At 44.1% G+C, this 23,154-nt stretch overlaps 1 protein-coding gene across 1 annotated transcript; it reads left to right on the top strand.

The window, feature by feature from the left end:
- Positions 1 to 9,296: 9,296 nt before the first annotated feature.
- LOC133121435 (uncharacterized) lies at positions 9,297 to 19,287 on the top strand (the record flags this gene model as incomplete). Its single annotated transcript, XM_061230599.1, has 2 exons — positions 9,297 to 9,408; positions 9,617 to 19,287. Coding segments are annotated over 2 exons (9,117 nt in total), but the record flags the coding sequence as incomplete, so codon positions are not given.
- Between the last annotated feature and the right edge of the window lie 3,867 nt (positions 19,288 to 23,154).

The following is a 23,154-nucleotide window of genomic DNA, read 5'->3' as shown; positions in this document are numbered from 1 at the left end:
GGACTTGTATTTTTACTAGTCCAATAAATGTACGAATATATGTATTGCTGCTTCCTTGTCTGTGTATCAGTGGTAAGCAACGGCGGACTACTCCAGAAGCTGCAAAATCACATGTGACAAAGGTGAAAAACACAATTACTTCTGCTTCTCTTCACACAGGAGGTAAGATATAAAGCCTGATCAGCTTGTTCATTAATAAATTAACTGAATAACTAAATAAACTGAGGTTAGTTGGGGGGGCTTCTGTGTTTAAGTATTACTGTTTTTGTCTTTGTCTTTGGGGGGGGGGGGGGGGGGAATTATAAGAGTATCATGTTTGCTGTGTAGAGTTTATTACAGTTCATTTTTAATGTACTGTATGTTTTCATTTAGCCCAGAACATTTTTATATGTAATGAAGGATATCTTGGTTATTTACAGAGGTTTCAGGTAACCTGCTGGCATAATAAGGGCTTATAGTAGCATTTGCAGGCTTGTTTCTAAAGCAAAGAAATGCAGTTGAAGTAACTCCAAAACAGCTTGTCTAGAGATGTTATGTGTCCAGAGGCTATACAGCACATTGTAGTAGATACATTACCGAGCTTTCATTCACTATTGTTAACATAAAAAACCTATTTATATTTTGTCTAATTTTTCCAAAATTTTGAGTCTTTGCCATTTTGAACATGATAATCTCCTGCCCCAGTAACAAGTCTGGCTCAATTGTGAACTCACTTTCAAAATGAGTTTATTCTAAAAAGTCAACAAACTATTGAGTCAATTCAGTTATCCACATAGGTGAAACGAGGTCCTGGTGTTTGTTCAATTTGTGTTTGTTCTTTCAAGTAATTTCCTTATTGCTTGTCATATGGGCAATTAACATGTTCCTGTTATCTCATTACCTGAGATAACAGAGATAAAAGATTCAAAAGGTTCAAGGTTGCACATTGCCATGGATTTCATTAGTGTATGTTTGGCCCAGACAGTTTTTGATGATTTTGAATACACAGTATGAAATAGGGAAAAAGGACATAACAAAAACAGATTTGCTGAGGTAGCAGAAGTGAAGGGCATATCCTTGAGCCGTTCTTTTAGCTGCCCAATAGTTTTGAATTTAGCACCATTGGAGGGTGATGAAACATGGAGAGACATGGCAGAGCTTGGGGAGGTTGTAGCTCAGACAAACCACAACATTCTGGATGAGCTGGCAGGGAGGGCAGTGAGGAGGGACCTGCCTCAGTGGGAGATGATCAGTGGCCAGACTCACCCTGCTTTCAAGTGGTGTCGGACTTACGCGCTATACGAGTTTCTCTCCGGAAAGGTGCACATGAACACCTTATCAGATCGGATGATCGAGTTGTGGAATTCGGGATTCTAGATGTGGCACAAATTGGCCGAGTTGTGATGTACTTGCTCCTGCCAACTCAGACAAAACTAATGACCTGACATCACTTGAAAGCAGGTAAGAGGTGGGATGTGTAGGCAATGAAGAAAGTGCGGATGGAATAGACCCGTGACCTCGTGATAGATAGGAAGGTTGTCTTTTCAATCCCTGGAATGGCCAGATGGGTCTCTTCCAGTTGTGAGCATAGCATCTAGGGTGCACACAAACAACACGGAAGTGCTGCTACAAGGCACGGAACCCAAAATTCCAGTTAACTTGTGCTAGTTCATATAAAGTGATCTTAATCTTAAAAGCATGAAAATTCAATTAAATCATGAGTTGCGGTTATTTCTTAGTAATGTTTAACGTATTAAAATACCTACACTAAAATGTCTACCCTGTTCAATCCAGACTGTAAATGCATACTATGGTAATGCAGTTATGTTTACCATACCATACGTCGCCTAATCTTCTGTCTTCCTGTTCAATTTGCCTGACTGTAAATCTACAAGATTATCTTTAGGCTATTTTATTTTCCTGTATTACATTATATGTTGGACAGCGATGTTACATCGTGGTTTTTCAGACACAAAGCAACAAGACTGAATATTTTTATGCTACAACAAATTTTGTCTTAACCTCTAGAAATGGTGGTTGTGATAGCGTTTCTTGGGCTTCTAAGAAGACAGCCCTATCCTATGAACCACAAATATGTTTTCAATTTAAAAAGAATTAGCCATTACTTTTTGTTTCATTTTTTAGAGAAATTCATTTGAATTATTAAATCACATGAAGTTGTTTGTATGAATGCTACCGAAAGCTTTTTCATCTAGTTTTTGACTTCTCATTCGTATGAAGCTCTTTCTCTTTGAATCTCACAATGCTATCAATGTAAATATGATCTAGAAATAATATAAATGTCAGACACCGAAGACGATTGGCTCAAAGAAACAGGAGAAATTATTTTGCCGTGGTTCATGTTTGGGTCATTGTCCATTGTTATCTTTTTAAAAAAGACCAGGAATATCTGTGTTAATAGAATGCAGTAGATTCCTTTTCCTGTGTTTTGGCTCTCTTTCTCTGTGTGAAAAACCCAGAATTTTATGTTAACGCAACCTCTGAATCTTCATCAAAATAGCATTGCCCTGCTCGGTCTTGACTGACAGACCCCAAACAGCAGCTCTCTTCCCACTTTGGTACATGGCAAGTCAAAAAATTTGCCAACAGGTTAAATCCAAATCTGAATCCATGAATATACCACTTTTTTTTCAATCCATATTGAGTGCAAATAAGTAAATATTTATGTCAAATGCAGAACAAATTATTGATTCAAGATAATACACTACAAGATTCATAACTTGAAAGAATACAAGTAATTATGCATAAATAAAATAAAATAAAATGTTCACCTTTTTTGACAAGTTCTCTTTTGTTGACAAGTTGATTTTAGCTAGACAGGATCAGGTGTTATGGTTACAGGAAAATGTTTCAATTAGATCTATTAACATGTTCTCTTTGAGGTCACCGGCAACAGTGTATTCTGTGTTGTACATTGCTTGTTATTTAAGCATTCCTGAGGGACGCTTTAGGTTGACATTACTGGCTGATTTGTTGCACTTTGCCACAATGATGCATTGATTGTTTAAGGGCTGCAAACATAGGGCGGCCTGTAGCGTAGTGGTTAAGGTAAAGGACTGGGACACGCAAGGTCGGTGGTTCTAATCCCGGTGCAGCCACAATAAGACTGCACAGCCGTTGGGCCCTTGAGCAAGGCCCTTAACCTTGCATTGCCCCAGGGGAGGATTGTCTCCTGCTTAGTCTAATCAACTGTACGTCGCTCTGGATAAGAGCGTCTGCCAAATGCCAATAATGTAATGTAATGTAATTTCAGCCCTTTATGTTGTGTTCAGGAACTCAGAGGAAGAATAAGGCTTTGCTTTTTCTGGTCCACCATTGGTAGAAGGCCTCAAGTCCAAAATGAGCCATTGGTAGGAGCCATTCCAGGAACTCATTTGCTCTTCAAAATGAGCCAATCTTTGGAGGAAGAAGAGACCACGACATCTGAAAGCAGCCTCATTTTGGGGAAAGAGGCTGAAAAGGAAACATCTGATGAAGCTGCAGGCCCTGTGAACATGAGGTAAGAGACAGATGTGTGTATACTGTACATGCTCTCAGGCCCTGTGAACATGAGCTAAGAGACAGATGTGTGTATACTGTACATGCTCTCAGGCCCTGTGAACATGAGGTAAGAGACAGATGTGTGTATACTGTACATGCTCTCAGGCCCTGTGAACATGAGGTAAGACACAGATGTGTGTATACTGTACATGCTCTCAGGCCCTGTGAACATGAGGTAAGAGACAGATGTGTGTATACTGTATATACTCTCAGGCCCTGTGAACATGAGGTAAGAGACAGATGTGTGTATACTGTACATGCTCTCAGGCCCTGTGAACATGAGGTAAGAGACAGATGTGTGTATACTGTACATGCTCTCAGGCCCTGTGAACATGAGGTAAGACACAGATGTGTGTATACTGTACATGCTCTCAGGCCCTGTGAACATGAGGTAAGACACAGATGTGTGTATACTGTATATGCTCTCAGGCCCTGTGAACATGAGGTAAGACACAGATGTGTTTATACTGTACATGCTCTCAGGCCCTGTGAACATGAGGTAAGACACAGATGTGTGTATACTGTATATGCTCTCAGGCCCTGTGAACATGAGGTAAGAGACAGATGTGTGTATACTGTACATGCTCTCAGGCCCTGTGAACATGAGGTAAGAGACAGATGTGTGTATACTGTACATGCTCTCAGGCCCTGTGAACATGAGGTAAAACACAGATGTGTGTATACTGTATATGCTCTCAGGCCCTGTGAACATGAGGTAAGACACAGATGTGTGTATACTCTATATGCTCTCAGGCCCTGTGAACATGAGGTAAGACACAGATGTGTGTATACTGTACATGCTCTCAGGCCCTGTGAACATGAGGTAAGAGACAGATGTGTGTATACTGTATATACTCTCAGGCCCTGTGAACATGAGGTAAGACACAGATGTGTGTATACTGTACATGCTCTCAGGCCCTGTGAACATGAGGTAAGACACAGATGTGTGTATACTGTATATACTCTCAGGCCCTGTGAACATGAGGTAAGACACAGATGTGTGTATACTGTACATGCTCTCAGGCCCTGTGAACATGAGGTAAGACACAGATGTGTGTATACTGTACATGCTCTCAGGCCCTGTGAACATGAGGTAAGACACAGATGTGTGTATACTGTATATACTCTCAGGCCCTGTGAACATGAGGTAAGACACAGATGTGTGTATACTGTACATGCTCTCAGGCCCTGTGAACATGAGGTAAGACACAGATGTGTGTATACTGTATATACTCTCAGGCCCTGTGAACATGAGGTAAGACACAGATGTGTGTATACTGTATATACTCTCAGGCCCTGTGAACATGAGGTAAGAGACAGATGTGTGTATACTGTACATGCTCTCAGGCCCTGTGAACATGAGGTAAGTCACAGATGTGTGTATACTGTACATGCTCTCAGGCCCTGTGAACATGAGGTAAGACACAGATGTGTGTATACTGTACATGCTCTCAGGCCCTGTGAACATGAGGTAAGAGACAGATGTGTGTATACTGTACATGCTCTCAGGCCCTGTGAACATGAGGTAAGACACAGATGTGTGTATACTGTACATGCTCTCAGGCCCTGTGAACATGAGGTAAGAGACAGATGTGTGTATACTGTATATACTCTCATTGGGCATTGTGCATTGTTGTATTCCTGTCTTAAATTTTTCTTCGTACAATGGGCTCTTACAAGTGTGCCGTCAGATTCAACAAATTGTCATAACTTCAGAAAGCTGTCCTTAATGTGGCGAAAACATGAATCCCACCTGTTCATAAATGAGGCAGTCGATCATACATAGAAAACAAAACATATCCTTTTTATCATTTATGTTATCAGTGCAACTAAGACACCTGCAAAAAAGTACTTATGCTGTTATTAGAGTGTCAAATGATGCTCATGCCATCAGTGAAATTAAGAATGGTTTGAACTGTCTTCAGGCCAATTAAAGTATTTTACAAGGCTGCAATTAAGAAGTGAAAAGTCACCAATAAGCTGTCCATCACCATGAGTACCTTGAGAAAGAGGCATCCCAACATCACTATTTTACAGTACAAATGAGGACGTAAAATTACAGTACAAAATACGCTCCCCCAGGCGATCGAACAGTGACATTTCACAGGTTGTATTTTGCATGTGATATAATTTTGACATCAATGGAATTGGAAAGGGAAGGTGCTTTAATGCTTAGCCTACATGTGAAGGCTGCTACAGTCTATTTCTCCTATGATGTTTGGTAATCCAGTGGTGGCATAGAAGTCACTCTTAATTTGTACTTGTTTGACGGCAGTGTAGGGAAATTTGACGTACCTGGGTGAGAGTCTGATGAGGGCTTTGATGAACAACGGAAGCATATGAAACATCTGATTGGTCAGATTAACACAAAATCAGTGACAAAAAGGGTTTTTGACGTGTTGGTGTACTAATGGCAGGCTAAGTGTACATGAGTCGTACGACAGGTTGGGACCACTCATGTCTAAACGTTTAGAAAAAGTTCTAAATAAAAATAGAAAATTGGTGAATAGGTCTCATTGAACATTTTAAGAACAAATATCCATAGTGGTTCTTGCATGAGGCGCATTGTGTGTACATTGTGCCTACATGTGCAACTTGATGATGGTTATTATGATTTTGATTATTATTATTATTCAAAAGCAATTATTTTTCATATATACTAATATAGAAATACCATACTATTGTGCACTTGGGTATATTTGACGCCTAAAGTTGTACCCCTGTTGGGCCAATTTATTTTAAGGGCTCAATAGAATTGATGTCAAATTCAGAACAAATTATTAATTCAGCATACTACATGATATAATTCATAGCCTCATACCTAGTGTAGTTTTTTTTTTTTTTTGTCACTTTGAGGTAATAACATTTTTATTCCATGATGTGTGCTTGATGTTCTAAACATAACTCTTTGGGCAGCATTTAGAAGCCCTTATATTTTGTCAGTTTGTGTGCTCCTTCCAGGCTGGGGAGATCTGGCTCACCTGTGCCCAGTGTTCAGACAATGCAGACAGACCATTCCAAGGAGGAGCCACCAGACTTCAGCAAGGAGGCGGAGCCCATGGGAACAAGGTGAGGTGACTATACCTGATCTACAGTTTGATGAGGCTCTGCTTAACTAAAAATACAACTGAAGTTTAATAAAGTATCACAATTCCTCTCTGCAATATATTTGCTGTTTGGGTACTTCGCAATATATGCCCGATATGCACAGGCTGCAGAATTGTCCTATGAATTGAGGATGACTTTTTGCAACTAGTAGGTGTCCTCAGTTATATCTCTAAATGCATAAATATTTCATAATAAGAATTTTCTCTCTCCAGACACCAGACTAGCCTGGTAGAAACCCATTTGCGCCCACAGTGCAGAAAGAGGGTTGGCTCTCCATCCAGGTCTGGAGACACAATCTGTGATGTCTGCTCTGAGGGACAGGCCAGAGCTGTGAAGTTCTGTCAGACTTGCTCTGCGTACTACTGTGAGACACACGTCAGAGAACATTACACTGTAGAGGAACTGCAGAGACATAAGCTAGACGATATTACTGATGCCTGCCAGCAGGAGGAGACAAAGGTAAGAGGCCTCACTTATTCCTCTGTAGGTTTCTGTACCTGTCATATATTCACAAATTCAATTGGCCTGTAGATTCTGTACATGCCCATTCACTGCTCTTTGCCAGTGATGTTCATGTAACAATAGTTGAGTGGTCACTGTTTCTACATTTTCCTGCGGCAACAAGTGGGAAATTCTCAATATCTGCACCAAAATGGTAAGAGACAAGAAGGGAGTAAGTACTGTCTGCTATTATTAATAAAAACATGATTACTACTATTTGAGCACAGAGAATTCTCATCTTATAATAACCAGGCAGATATAGCCAAGAATAAATTATTTATTTTTGACAGGAGTTCAGTACTTACACACAAAAAGGTGGATAAGCATGCACTAATGATGATGTTGGCGGTTCTCACCTTTTACACCTTGCAATCTCACCTTTTATTTGCATTTGTGTAATAAGCAATGCCCACATGCAGTTTCATTGGCTTACTGCAGCCATAATGTTTAATGTGGCAATGTTTATATAACATTAATGAGATCTTCGGAAGTACAAACTATATATTAAGTTCCAAACAAATTAATGAAAATTTGAGAAAGTAGACATTTTACATTTTTTCACAAAATTTGAAATCCAGCACATCTTTTTGTTCATCGGAAGCCAAGGAATCTGGGGGAAAGAATCTTGACATGAGCCCAAATGATTGAAAAGTTATTGGCCAAACCATGTTGGGGCTTGGTATAGTGCCACCGTGAGGCTAATTAAGGTAAGACCTGTCGAGTGTCCGCACTGGATCTACTATCCTGCAAAGTTTTGTCAAAACTGACCCGGTTAGTTCTGCAACAAAGTGATACAGACTAAGATCAGCCTGTACCACAGTGATGGAAAGAGGAATAGCTCATGATCCAGAGTCCCCCACCCCCCCCCCCATCTGTGAAACATGGTGTATGTTGTGTTATGGCTTGGCATGTATGGCTGCCACTGGAACTTACTCACTTATGTTCATTGATGATGTCACTGCAGTATGAATGTATGAGTATGAATGTATGAATTCATCAAAGTATGAATCTTGTCTGCTCAGATCCAAGCAAATTCATAAAACTGGTCGGACGACACTTCATCATGCATGATCCAAAACATACATCCAAGGCAACCAAGTAGTACCTTTTTCAGGCCAAAAAGTAGAATGTTCTTGACTGGCCAAGTTGAAACAACAAATAGCCCTTAAACAAGCAGGTGCTGAAGAGGGCTGCATTATAGGCCTGGCAGAGCATGAACAGGGAAGATACCCGGCATCTGGTGGTGTTTATGGGTCATAGACCTCAGGCAGTCTGTATTGATTATAGTTAATAAATACACTGGTTTACAAAAGCAAGATGACCGCTTGTATGTGCTGCCAATCTTCAACAAGTTAGCTTATAAATTATCAGTTAAAAATTGTCCTTTGGGCATTGCACTGCATGTAGCTTAGTTTAGGAATTAGCAATATAAAAAACAACACAACTCATTTTTCCTTTTATTACAATGTTTTTCTGGCAAGGAACCAAACATGATCATCATCTTAATCAGCAGGTGGAACTATTTTAATTGAATCTTCTTATAAAAGCACCAAATCAGCGATAATATGCCTAGCATCACACCAGTATCCTTCAATGTAAATTATAATCCATATAATGGAGATATATGTAGTTACTGTTCGCTTCCTTACACACCAGTCTGGGAATGCTGTTAGCGCTGTATTTCTCATATCCGGCAAAACTGGTGAATGCATTGGACGGCCATTTCCAGAGTGACTTGTATTGTACATTGTACTTGCATTTTAAATCACTCTGGTTAAGACCATCTGCTAAATGACTCCCACGAGTGACGTTAGCTGTGAAGTATACTACTAGGTTTTGCAATATCCTACATGGTAAATGGTCTGCATTTATATAGGGCCTTTATCCAAAGCACTGTGCATTTGATGCTTCTCAGTAACCCATTCACACAAACTCACCAACAGCGATTAGCTGCCATGCAAGGCACCCACCAGCTTGTTTAGCCATTACAAGCTGCTTAACTGTATTTTTGCTACCAACATCAGGCACCAAGTAGGTTAAGAGGTGGTGAGAGTGCATGTGTGCGGGGCACAACATGATCAATATCTGCTATAGTTATGTATAAATAACATGTCAAATGTCTTTTAATTAATGCTTATTTCTGTTTTTCAGTGTGTAGACCAGCGCGTATCTTTCAGAAGAAGTCATGCTTATGCATTTCTACATCTGTTGGGTGTGTCCTGGCCATACTACTCTTGTTCACTATTCTAACTCCACAAGGTATTCATGAATTTGTACCTTGGGGGTTGATTTTCTCCCTCTCTCTCTCTCTCCCTCTCTGTGTCTCTGTCTCTCCCTCTCTCTCTTTCTCCCTCTCCCTCTCTCTCTCTCCCTCTCTCACTCTTTCAGTCTCTCTCTCTCTCTCTCTCTCTCTCTCTCGCACATATGATGAATGGCTTCTTTCATGAAATAGTGTATTTTCCCACAGAGTCTGGAAGGAGACCTGCACCTCATGATCTGAGGATTTTGCTGGTGGGAAAGACTGGAGCAGGAAAGAGTGCAACCGGAAACACCATCCTGGGGAGAGAGGTGTTTAAAGAGGGGTTTTCCCCTGAATCTGTCACCTTAAAGTGTGAGGAACATAGTGGAGAGGTGGCAGGGAGACATGTTACTGTGATCGACACACCTGGGATCTTCCATACATCTCGTTCTTTTGATCAAATCACGCATGAAATGGTAGAAAGCAAGAGCCACTTTTTCCTGCTAGTGATCAGACTGGGGAGGTTCACAGAGGAAGAGAGGGCCACTCTAAAATGGATCCAGGACAATTTAGGAGAAGAGGCTTTGCAGTGCACAATGGTGCTTTTCACGGGAGGAGATGAGCTGAGATCACCAGTGGAGGAGTTTCTGAGTGAAGGCAGCGGTCTTCAGGAGCTCATCCACAGCTGCGGTGGTGGATATTACGTCTTCAACAACAGAGACAGAAAGAACCGCACTCAGGTTGCAGCACTGCTGGAGAAGATTGACACTGTGCTGTTTAATATGACTGGATTCCATCATGCCACTACGAGGATCCAACAGGTTCAAAGAATGATACAAACAGAGGAGGAGAGAAAGAGGGAGGAGTCTGAGAAAGAGATCAGAGAAGAGGAGGAGAGAAAGAGGGAGGAGTCTGAGAGAGAGATCAGAGCAGAGGAGGAGAGAAAGAGGGAGGAGTCTGAGAGAGAGATCAGAGCAGAGGAGGAGAGAAAGAGGCAGGAGTCTGGAAGGAGACCTGCACCTCATGATCTGAGGATTGTGCTGGTGGGAAAGACTGGAGTAGGAAAGAGTGCAACCGGAAACACCATCCTGGGGAGAGAGGTGTTTAAAGAGGGAGTTTCCCCTGAATCTGTCACCTTAACGTGTGAGGAACATAGTGGAGAGGTGGCAGGGAGACATGTTACTGTGATCGACACACCTGGGATCTTTCATACATCTCCTTCTTTTGATCAAATCACACGTGAAATGGGAGAAAGCAAGAGCCACTTTTTCCTGCTAGTGATCAGACTGGGGAGGTTCACAGAGGAAGAGAGGGCCACTCTAAAATGGATCCAGGAGAATTTAGGAGAAGAGGCTTTGCAGTACACAATGGTGCTTTTCACAGGAGGAGATGAGCTGAGATCACCAGTGGAGGAGTTTCTGAGTGAAGGCAGTGGTCATCAAGAGCTCATCCACAGCTGCGGTGGTGGATATTACGTCTTCAACAACAGAGACAGAAAGAACCGCACTCAGGTTACAGCACTGCTGGAGAAGATTGACACTGTGCTGTTTAGTATGACAGGATACCATCATGCCATTACGAGTATCCAACAGGTTCAAAGAATGATACAAACAGAGGAGGAGAGAAAGAGGGAGGAGATTGAGAGAGAGATCAGAGAAGAGGAGGAGAGAAAGAGGGAGGAGTCTGAGAGAGAGATCAGAGCAGAGGAGGAGAGAAAGAGGGAGGAGTCTGAGAGAGAGATCAGAGCAGAGGAGGAGAGAAAGAGGCAGGAGTCTGGAAGGAGACCTGCACCTCATGATCTGAGGATTGTGCTGGTGGGAAAGACTGGAGTAGGAAAGAGTGCAACCGGAAACACCATCCTGGGGAGAGAGGTGTTTAAAGAGGGAGTTTCCCCTGAATCTGTCACCTTAACGTGTGAGGAACATAGTGGAGAGGTGGCAGGGAGACATGTTACTGTGATCGACACACCTGGGATCTTTCATACATCTCCTTCTTTTGATCAAATCACACGTGAAATGGGAGAAAGCAAGAGCCACTTTTTCCTGCTAGTGATCAGACTGGGGAGGTTCACAGAGGAAGAGAGGGCCACTCTAAAATGGATCCAGGAGAATTTAGGAGAAGAGGCTTTGCAGTACACAATGGTGCTTTTCACAGGAGGAGATGAGCTGAGATCACCAGTGGAGGAGTTTCTGAGTGAAGGCAGTGGTCATCAAGAGCTCATCCACAGCTGCGGTGGTGGATATTACGTCTTCAACAACAGAGACAGAAAGAACCGCACTCAGGTTACAGCACTGCTGGAGAAGATTGACACTGTGCTGTTTAGTATGACAGGATACCATCATGCCATTACGAGTATCCAACAGGTTCAAAGAATGATACAAACAGAGGAGGAGAGAAAGAGGGAGGAGATTGAGAGAGAGATCAGAGAAGAGGAGGAGAGAAAGAGGGAGGAGTCTGAGAGAGAGATCAGAGCAGAGGAGGAGAGAAAGAGGGAGGAGTCTGAGAGAGAGATCAGAGCAGAGGAGGAGAGAAAGAGGCAGGAGTCTGGAAGGAGACCTGCACCTCATGATCTGAGGATTGTGCTGGTGGGAAAGACTGGAGTAGGAAAGAGTGCAACCGGAAACACCATCCTGGGGAGAGAGGTGTTTAAAGAGGGAGTTTCCCCTGAATCTGTCACCTTAACGTGTGAGGAACATAGTGGAGAGGTGGCAGGGAGACATGTTACTGTGATCGACACACCTGGGATCTTTCATACATCTCCTTCTTTTGATCAAATCACACGTGAAATGGGAGAAAGCAAGAGCCACTTTTTCCTGCTAGTGATCAGACTGGGGAGGTTCACAGAGGAAGAGAGGGCCACTCTAAAATGGATCCAGGAGAATTTAGGAGAAGAGGCTTTGCAGTACACAATGGTGCTTTTCACAGGAGGAGATGAGCTGAGATCACCAGTGGAGGAGTTTCTGAGTGAAGGCAGTGGTCATCAAGAGCTCATCCACAGCTGCGGTGGTGGATATTACGTCTTCAACAACAGAGACAGAAAGAACCGCACTCAGGTTACAGCACTGCTGGAGAAGATTGACACTGTGCTGTTTAGTATGACAGGATACCATCATGCCATTACGAGTATCCAACAGGTTCAAAGAATGATACAAACAGAGGAGGAGAGAAAGAGGGAGGAGATTGAGAGAGAGATCAGAGAAGAGGAGGAGAGAAAGAGGGAGGAGTCTGAGAGAGAGATCAGAGCAGAGGAGGAGAGAAAGAGGGAGGAGTCTGAGAGAGAGATCAGAGCAGAGGAGGAGAGAAAGAGGCAGGAGTCTGGAAGGAGACCTGCACCTCATGATCTGAGGATTGCGCTGGTGGGAAAGACTGGAGTAGGAAAGAGTGCAACCGGAAACACCATCCTGGGGAGAGAGGTGTTTAAAGAGGGAGTTTCCCCTGAATCTGTCACCTTAACGTGTGAGGAACATAGTGGAGAGGTGGCAGGGAGACATGTTACTGTGATCGACACACCTGGGATCTTTCATACATCTCCTTCTTTTGATCAAATCACACGTGAAATGGGAGAAAGCAAGAGCCACTTTTTCCTGCTAGTGATCAGACTGGGGAGGTTCACAGAGGAAGAGAGGGCCACTCTAAAATGGATCCAGGAGAATTTAGGAGAAGAGGCTTTGCAGTACACAATGGTGCTTTTCACAGGAGGAGATGAGCTGAGATCACCAGTGGAGGAGTTTCTGAGTGAAGGCAGTGGTCATCAAGAGCTCATCCACAGCTGCGGTGGTGGATATTACGTCTTCAACAACAGAGACAGAAAGAACCGCACTCAGGTTACAGCACTGCTGGAGAAGATTGACACTGTGCTGTTTAGTATGACAGGATACCATCATGCCATTACGAGTATCCAACAGGTTCAAAGAATGATACAAACAGAGGAGGAGAGAAAGAGGGAGGAGATTGAGAGAGAGATCAGAGAAGAGGAGGAGAGAAAGAGGGAGGAGTCTGAGAGAGAGATCAGAGCAGAGGAGGAGAGAAAGAGGCAGGAGTCTGGAAGGAGACCTGCACCTCATGATCTGAGGATTGTGCTGGTGGGAAAGACTGGAGTAGGAAAGAGTGCAACCGGAAACACCATCCTGGGGAGAGAGGTGTTTAAAGAGGGAGTTTCCCCTGAATCTGTCACCTTAACGTGTGAGGAACATAGTGGAGAGGTGGCAGGGAGACATGTTACTGTGATCGACACACCTGGGATCTTTCATACATCTCCTTCTTTTGATCAAATCACACGTGAAATGGGAGAAAGCAAGAGCCACTTTTTCCTGCTAGTGATTAGACTGGGGAGGTTCACAGAGGAAGAGAGGGCCACTCTAAAATGGATCCAGGAGAATTTAGGAGAAGAGGCTTTGCAGTACACAATGGTGCTTTTCACAGGAGGAGATGAGCTGAGATCACCAGTGGAGGAGTTTCTGAGTGAAGGCAGTGGTCATCAAGAGCTCATCCACAGCTGCGGTGGTGGATATTACGTCTTCAACAACAGAGACAGAAAGAACCGCACTCAGGTTACAGCACTGCTGGAGAAGATTGACACTGTGCTGTTTAGTATGACAGGATACCATCATGCCATTACGAGTATCCAACAGGTTCAAAGAATGATACAAACAGAGGAGGAGAGAAAGAGGGAGGAGATTGAGAGAGAGATCAGAGAAGAGGAGGAGAGAAAGAGGGAGGAGTCTGAGAGAGAGATCAGAGCAGAGGAGGAGAGAAAGAGGGAGGAGTCTGAGAGAGAGATCAGAGCAGAGGAGGAGAGAAAGAGGCAGGAGTCTGGAAGGAGACCTGCACCTCATGATCTGAGGATTGTGCTGGTGGGAAAGACTGGAGTAGGAAAGAGTGCAACCGGAAACACCATCCTGGGGAGAGAGGTGTTTAAAGAGGGAGTTTCCCCTGAATCTGTCACCTTAACGTGTGAGGAACATAGTGGAGAGGTGGCAGGGAGACATGTTACTGTGATCGACACACCTGGGATCTTTCATACATCTCCTTCTTTTGATCAAATCACACGTGAAATGGGAGAAAGCAAGAGCCACTTTTTCCTGCTAGTGATCAGACTGGGGAGGTTCACAGAGGAAGAGAGGGCCACTCTAAAATGGATCCAGGAGAATTTAGGAGAAGAGGCTTTGCAGTACACAATGGTGCTTTTCACAGGAGGAGATGAGCTGAGATCACCAGTGGAGGAGTTTCTGAGTGAAGGCAGTGGTCATCAAGAGCTCATCCACAGCTGCGGTGGTGGATATTACGTCTTCAACAACAGAGACAGAAAGAACCGCACTCAGGTTACAGCACTGCTGGAGAAGATTGACACTGTGCTGTTTAGTATGACAGGATACCATCATGCCATTACGAGTATCCAACAGGTTCAAAGAATGATACAAACAGAGGAGGAGAGAAAGAGGGAGGAGATTGAGAGAGAGATCAGAGAAGAGGAGGAGAGAAAGAGGGAGGAGTCTGAGAGAGAGATCAGAGCAGAGGAGGAGAGAAAGAGGGAGGAGTCTGAGAGAGAGATCAGAGCAGAGGAGGAGAGAAAGAGGCAGGAGTCTGGAAGGAGACCTGCACCTCATGATCTGAGGATTGTGCTGGTGGGAAAGACTGGAGTAGGAAAGAGTGCAACCGGAAACACCATCCTGGGGAGAGAGGTGTTTAAAGAGGGAGTTTCCCCTGAATCTGTCACCTTAACGTGTGAGGAACATAGTGGAGAGGTGGCAGGGAGACATGTTACTGTGATCGACACACCTGGGATCTTTCATACATCTCCTTCTTTTGATCAAATCACACGTGAAATGGGAGAAAGCAAGAGCCACTTTTTCCTGCTAGTGATCAGACTGGGGAGGTTCACAGAGGAAGAGAGGGCCACTCTAAAATGGATCCAGGAGAATTTAGGAGAAGAGGCTTTGCAGTCCACAATGGTGCTTTTCACAGGAGGAGATGAGCTGAGATCACCAGTGGAGGAGTTTCTGAGTGAAGGCAGTGGTCATCAAGAGCTCATCCACAGCTGCGGTGGTGGATATTACGTCTTCAACAACAGAGACAGAAAGAACCGCACTCAGGTTACAGCACTGCTGGAGAAGATTGACACTGTGCTGTTTAGTATGACAGGATACCATCATGCCATTACGAGTATCCAACAGGTTCAAAGAATGATACAAACAGAGGAGGAGAGAAAGAGGGAGGAGATTGAGAGAGAGATCAGAGAAGAGGAGGAGAGAAAGAGGGAGGAGTCTGAGAGAGAGATCAGAGCAGAGGAGGAGAGAAAGAGGGAGGAGTCTGAGAGAGAGATCAGAGCAGAGGAGGAGAGAAAGAGGCAGGAGTCTGGAAGGAGACCTGCACCTCATGATCTGAGGATTGTGCTGGTGGGAAAGACTGGAGTAGGAAAGAGTGCAACCGGAAACACCATCCTGGGGAGAGAGGTGTTTAAAGAGGGAGTTTCCCCTGAATCTGTCACCTTAACGTGTGAGGAACATAGTGGAGAGGTGGCAGGGAGACATGTTACTGTGATCGACACACCTGGGATCTTTCATACATCTCCTTCTTTTGATCAAATCACACGTGAAATGGGAGAAAGCAAGAGCCACTTTTTCCTGCTAGTGATCAGACTGGGGAGGTTCACAGAGGAAGAGAGGGCCACTCTAAAATGGATCCAGGAGAATTTAGGAGAAGAGGCTTTGCAGTACACAATGGTGCTTTTCACAGGAGGAGATGAGCTGAGATCACCAGTGGAGGAGTTTCTGAGTGAAGGCAGTGGTCATCAAGAGCTCATCCACAGCTGCGGTGGTGGATATTACGTCTTCAACAACAGAGACAGAAAGAACCGCACTCAGGTTACAGCACTGCTGGAGAAGATTGACACTGTGCTGTTTAGTATGACAGGATACCATCATGCCATTACGAGTATCCAACAGGTTCAAAGAATGATACAAACAGAGGAGGAGAGAAAGAGGGAGGAGATTGAGAGAGAGATCAGAGAAGAGGAGGAGAGAAAGAGGGAGGAGTCTGAGAGAGAGATCAGAGCAGAGGAGGAGAGAAAGAGGGAGGAGTCTGAGAGAGAGATCAGAGCAGAGGAGGAGAGAAAGAGGCAGGAGTCTGGAAGGAGACCTGCACCTCATGATCTGAGGATTGTGCTGGTGGGAAAGACTGGAGTAGGAAAGAGTGCAACCGGAAACACCATCCTGGGGAGAGAGGTGTTTAAAGAGGGAGTTTCCCCTGAATCTGTCACCTTAACGTGTGAGGAACATAGTGGAGAGGTGGCAGGGAGACATGTTACTGTGATCGACACACCTGGGATCTTTCATACATCTCCTTCTTTTGATCAAATCACACGTGAAATGGGAGAAAGCAAGAGCCACTTTTTCCTGCTAGTGATCAGACTGGGGAGGTTCACAGAGGAAGAGAGGGCCACTCTAAAATGGATCCAGGAGAATTTAGGAGAAGAGGCTTTGCAGTACACAATGGTGCTTTTCACAGGAGGAGATGAGCTGAGATCACCAGTGGAGGAGTTTCTGAGTGAAGGCAGTGGTCATCAAGAGCTCATCCACAGCTGCGGTGGTGGATATTACGTCTTCAACAACAGAGACAGAAAGAACCGCACTCAGGTTACAGCACTGCTGGAGAAGATTGACACTGTGCTGTTTAGTATGACAGGATACCATCATGCCATTACGAGTATCCAACAGGTTCAAAGAATGATACAAACAGAGGAGGAGAGAAAGAGGGAGGAGATTGAGAGAGAGATCAGAGAAGAGGAGGAGAGAAAGAGGGAGGAGTCTGAGAGAGAGATCAGAGCAGAGGAGGAGAGAAAGAGGGAGGAGTCTGAGAGAGAGATCAGAGCAGAGGAGGAGAGAAAGAGGCAGGAGTCTGGAAGGAGACCTGCACCTCATGATCTGAGGATTGTGCTGGTGGGAAAGACTGGAGTAGGAAAGAGTGCAACCGGAAACACCATCCTGGGGAGAGAGGTGTTTAAAGAGGGAGTTTCCCCTGAATCTGTCACCTTAACGTGTGAGGAACATAGTGGAGAGGTGGCAGGGAGACATGTTACTGTGATCGACACACCTGGGATCTTTCATACATCTCCTTCTTTTGATCAAATCACACGTGAAATGGGAGAAAGCAAGAGCCACTTTTTCCTGCTAGTGATCAGACTGGGGAGGTTCACAGAGGAAGAGAGGGCCACTCTAAAATGGATCCAGGAGAATTTAGGAGAAGAGGCTTTGCAGTCCACAATGGTGCTTTTCACAGGAGGAGATGAGCTGAGATCACCAGTGGAGGAGTTTCTGAGTGAAGGCAGTGGTCATCAAGAGCTCATCCACAGCTGCGGTGGTGGATATTACGTCTTCAACAACAGAGACAGAAAGAACCGCACTCAGGTTACAGCACTGCTGGAGAAGATTGACACTGTGCTGTTTAGTATGACAGGATACCATCATGCCATTACGAGTATCCAACAGGTTCAAAGAATGATACAAACAGAGGAGGAGAGAAAGAGGGAGGAGATTGAGAGAGAGATCAGAGAAGAGGAGGAGAGAAAGAGGGAGGACATTGAGAGGAAGATCAGAGCAGAGGAGGAGAGAAGGAGGGAGGACATTGAGAGGAAGATCAGAGCAGAGGAGGAGAGAATCGGGAAGGAGATTAGTAATTTCAGGGTAGCAACTGGAATATTTATTGCTGCTGTAGCAGTAGTGGCATTTGGACAAATCCAAAAAACAAAAGCAGAGGAGGAGAGAAAGAGGGAGGAGTCTGAGAGAGAGATCAGAGCAGAGGAGGAGAAAAAGAGAGAGGAGTCTGAGAGAGAGATCAGAGCAGAGGAGGAGAGAAAGAGGGAGGAGTCTGAGAGAGAGATCAGAGCAGAGGAGGAGAGAAAGAGGGAGGAGATTGAGAGAGAGATCAGAGTAGAGGAGAAGAGAAAGAGGGAGGAGTCTGAGAGAGAGATCAGAGTAGAGGAGGAGAGAAAGAGGGAGGAGATTGAGAGAGAGATCAGAGTAGAGGAGAAGAGAAAGAGGGAGGAGTCTGAGAGAGAGATCAGAGTAGAGGAGGAGAGAAAGTGGGAGGAGATTGAGAGAGCGATCAGAACAGTGAAGGGGAGAAGGTTTGCCCAGGTGAGACCTCTGCGCCGACAGCCTTCTATACCTAGTAGTATATCGCTGTTCAGTGAGGCAGCAAAGAAGAAAATGGACGCAGAGCTAGACTATAGCTAGCTCCTCCCAACAGTGTCAGTAGAGTGCTGAAACCTGTGCCACTCCTTGTAGGCAGCTGAAGCTAATCTTACTGGCTCTTGCCACCTCCTCAGTTATCTTGTGTTTGGTTATATTCTCTTGGTTTGACGGGCTACAACACATGACAGAACATATTACACTCATTCCACTACTGATCGTACTGACTTACACACCTCATATCTTTTTGTATTTGTAAAAAGAAGGCCTTTTCTGCCAGGCTTAATTACTGTAATGAACATGTAAATGAAAAATTACTACAAATATCAGTTGTAAGGGTAATTTTCTTAATTGATTCTTAATTGACAATGTGTGTTAACATGAAGACAATCACGTGGTTAAAAATAACCTTTTATTTTTAATCCTTATTACTATGAGACCACTTTCTGAATGAATACCAGGAGTCTTTCTCTGTCTCTCTCCTAGCAGACAGACAGCCTTTGACCTTAATATCTCTGCTTCTCAGCTAGCACATTCCGGTCTTACAGCAAGGTCAACAAGGGGGTTTCAGAAGACTTCATGCTTCATGTCTTTTTGTTTTGTTTTGTTTTGTTTTCCTTCTGGAAAAGTGTGTATAAGAGTCTTACGATGTCTGATTCAAATCTCACTTTCAGTTATTTCTTTGCAAATAAATACGAAAGTTAAACTCAAGTATAGCTATCATTGTTTTTACTGGGATCTGTCAAGCACGGAGAGTGTTAGAGAGTGATTAGTAGTAATACTAACACTGGGACTGGTGTGAGATCCCAGGTCAAAAATAAGGCAGCAAAAGGTTTTAGTGGAAAACTGAAGTTGATTTATTCTCACAAAAACAGTGAAGGGTAAGGGGTGGTGGGAAAGAACAAAGGCAGCCGATCCAAAAACGTCCGGCTGATAGGTTCCCGGTTCTTAAACTTTCCTTTTGTGAGTAGACTCGGCACTACTCCGGGCCTGTGGCAAACTGGAGGAAAAAATCACAAAAATCTGCACTGTCACAAATTTCACCATCACACTCTCCCCTTAGCTCTTGATTCCTGTTCTTAAAGCTCTTGGCCTCATTACTCCAAAGCAGCCCATGGGTGATTGAGGGGGTGTGGCCAGGAGCAGTTCACCATCTCCAGGTGTGCCTCATGTCCTGATCAGCTACAATCATTCAATCATTGCACTAGAAACTGGCACTGAATTTCTCCCCATGGTCCTAAAGCCCTCCAGCATATCAGCAGGAAAACACCTTCCCTCAACCACATGCCCAGGAGGTATCCTCCAGCAGCTTAATATGAGAGGATCCAGCATGCCACTATGAGGATACCATCATGCCACTATGAGGATCCAACATGCTCAAAGAATGATACAAACAGAGGGGGAGAGAAAGAGGAAGGAGATTGAGAGAAAGATCAGAGCAGAGGAGAAGAGAAAGAGGGAGGAGTGAAAGAAATCAGTCAGATCGGAGCAGAGGAGGAGAGAAAGAGGAAGGAGATTGAGAGAAAGATCAGAGCAGAGGAGAAGAGAAAGAGGGAAGAGTGAAAGAAATCAGTCAGATCGGAGCAGAGGAGGAGAGAAAGATGGAGGAGTGAGAGAGAGATCAGAGCAGAGGAGGAGAGAAATAGGGAGGAGTCTGAGAGAGAGATCAGAGCAGAGGAGGAGAGAAAAAGGGAGGAGATGAAGAGAGAGATCAGAGCAGAGGAGGAGAGAAAAAGGGAGGAGTCTGAGAGAGAGATCAGAGCAGAGAAGGAGAGAAAGAGGGAGGAGATGAAGAGAGATCAGAGCAGAGGAGGAGAGAAAAAGAGGAGATGAAGAGAGAGATCAGAGCAGAGGAGGAGAGAAAGAGGGAGGAGTCTAAGAGAGAGATCAGAGCATTCCACAACTGAACTTATTGACAAAAAAAGGCCATCATTAAACCTTCTCTTAATCATGCATCATCTGCCTCCTCATCCTGCCCTTGGACTGGGTTGTGACATATGTCAGATTCGCTTGTTAGCTAAGTGCATGCGTACCATTGGGCTATATTTCATCTCCAGTTATTTTCTCTATATATACAAATGAAATAATGTGTAAAACCAGTGACCTCTCTCTTATGAAATATGCTGATGATTTGGCCTTAGTGGCATGTCTGTCTGACACAGTATCCCTGAGCAGGTACAGTGAATGTGTCCACACCCTGTCTGTTTGGTTCAACGACACCCACCTCATATTAAATGTCACTAAGACAAAGGAGATTCATATGGGAGGTACATTATTGGCATTTTGGCAGACGCTCTTATCCAGAACGATGTACAGTTGATTAGACTAAGCAGGAGACAATCCTCCCCTGGAGCAATGCAGGGTTAAGGACCTTGCTTAAGGGCCCAACGGCTGTGCGGATCTTATTGTGGCTACACCGGGATTATAACCACCAACCATGCGTGTCCCAGTCATTTACCTTAACCACTACACTACAGGCCACAAGAAACATCCCCCATCCTCGGTTACACCACTATCTCTTACACAAGTCTACCACAAGTGTCATGACCTTTAATCTGGTCTCCTAGTTTAACCGTCTAACAGCAAGAAATTAATTAAAACAGGATTGCCACACAGGGTGGGTGAAATTACTGGACAACAGCAAGCCTCACTGTCTCATCATTATTTTAAATGGTTGGCATTTATATAGCGCCTTTATCCAAAGCGCTGTACAATTGATGCTTCTCATTCACCCATCCATTCACACCCACGCTCACACTCCAACTGCCATTGGCTGCAATGAAAGGCACTAGCTCAGGAGCATTTAGGGGTTAGGTGTCTTGCTCAGGGACACTTTGACACAACCTGGGCAGGATCGACACCCTCTGTCTGCCAGACGACTGCTCTTACCACCTGAGCCAATGTCACCCCGGTGATTCTAAGGCAGTGGACAGAATAGCAGAGAAGACTTTGAGATGCTTTCCTCAGGTCACAGATTTAAGGGCCCGTTCATTAAAAAGAACTCTTTCATACCCACTGCAATCAGCCAGCTCAACACCATTAAGAGACAGACCAGAAATGACAGGACTGGTAGTGAACACAGACTCTGGTTTAAATGTATTTTTACTAACTTTATGTATATTTATTGTGTTGAAAAAATATAGGAAAAGACTGCCAATAATAGTTTTTTGTGGAAATATATTTTGGTTTAAAAAATGGTTGATTCCATTGATTTATTATACTTTACACACGAGGGAAGGAGGAAAATGAGGGCTAAGAAAGGGAATGACTTTTTGAAAAAAAGAATTTAATTTAACAAACAGATAAAGTATCAAAGAGGTAAGCATTTATCCATTTTGAAAATAAGGTCAATAGCAGTATTATTTTTTTAGGTAGCGCAGTCATTTTGGTTTACATCCTATCTTTCTGACAGCCAACACTGCATTTCCCTCAAGAACCTGTTTCTGCTCCTGTCACTAGAGGTGTACCACAAGGTTCGGTGCTGGGTCCTCTACTTTTCATCACTTACATCCTTCCCCCTTGGTCAAATCACACAATGTCACAATGCCAGCTTTTACTGGTACACTGGCAGAACTCCACTATAATCAGCTCCAAACCCCCTCCTCTCTTCTTCCCCCACTCTCTATCACAAATTGCTTGCATGATATTAAAACCTGGATGACTCACAACTTCCTACACCTCAACAGTAACGAGACTGAAATCATGCTGGTGGGCTCCAAATCCACTTTATCCAAAACTCCTCACTTCAACATTCCTATCGACAATTTCCTCCCTCCCTGTCTCAGCTCAAGTCAAGAGCCATGGCATCATTCTAGACTCTATGCTTTCCTTTGAAACGCATAGAAATGATCACCGAAACAGCCTTTTTCCACCTCAGTAACAGCTCCAAACATCTCCTCTCTCACTTACTCCAACAGAGGAACTCTAATCCATGCACTTGAAACATCCAGACTGGACTACGGCAATTCACTTCTCACAGGTATTCCAAATGGAGCTATCAACAAACTGCAACTAATTTTATTTGACTTCATACCTCAAGCCTCTCCTCACTTGGCCATTCAGCTATGCTCCACCAAAACTCTGAAACTCCCACTGAATAGTGTCCATATAAGACATTCAATTACATACTCACGCACAAACGCTCACATACATACTTTTTTACGTTCTTCTTTTAAAACGTAGTACATGTTGCGGTAGCAAGACTCAGTTTGAGGGTAGGAAGTGGGGCAATCGGAGGAGGACAGCACTTACTGGTTAAGTAGGCACACTGAGGCTACTCCACCAGCAGAGGGCAGTGTCATACCCCTATTTTTGTATAATTAAAGGCAAATTATATAGGGAAAGTGGGGACCCACATACAGTGCCGAAAAGCCATGGGAAAATGGTCTTTCAGGCAGCTCACAACGATCTGATGGCAGGTCTTTTGGGAAAGGACAAAACACTTAACGGTATAATAGCCCAATTTTATTGGCCGGGTATATGAGGAGGCGCAGTTTCATTTTTCCTCCCGTGTGGGAATCCCAAAACAGATTCTCACAGACCAAGGCACCTTGTTTATGTTGCGGACACTGAAGGAGC

This window comes from Conger conger, chromosome 2 (assembly GCF_963514075.1).
Source record: "Conger conger chromosome 2, fConCon1.1, whole genome shotgun sequence".
Taxonomy (NCBI): domain Eukaryota; kingdom Metazoa; phylum Chordata; class Actinopteri; order Anguilliformes; family Congridae; genus Conger; species Conger conger.
The sequence above is the reverse complement of the archived record's forward strand: the minus strand, read 5'-3'. Positions and strand labels throughout refer to the sequence as shown.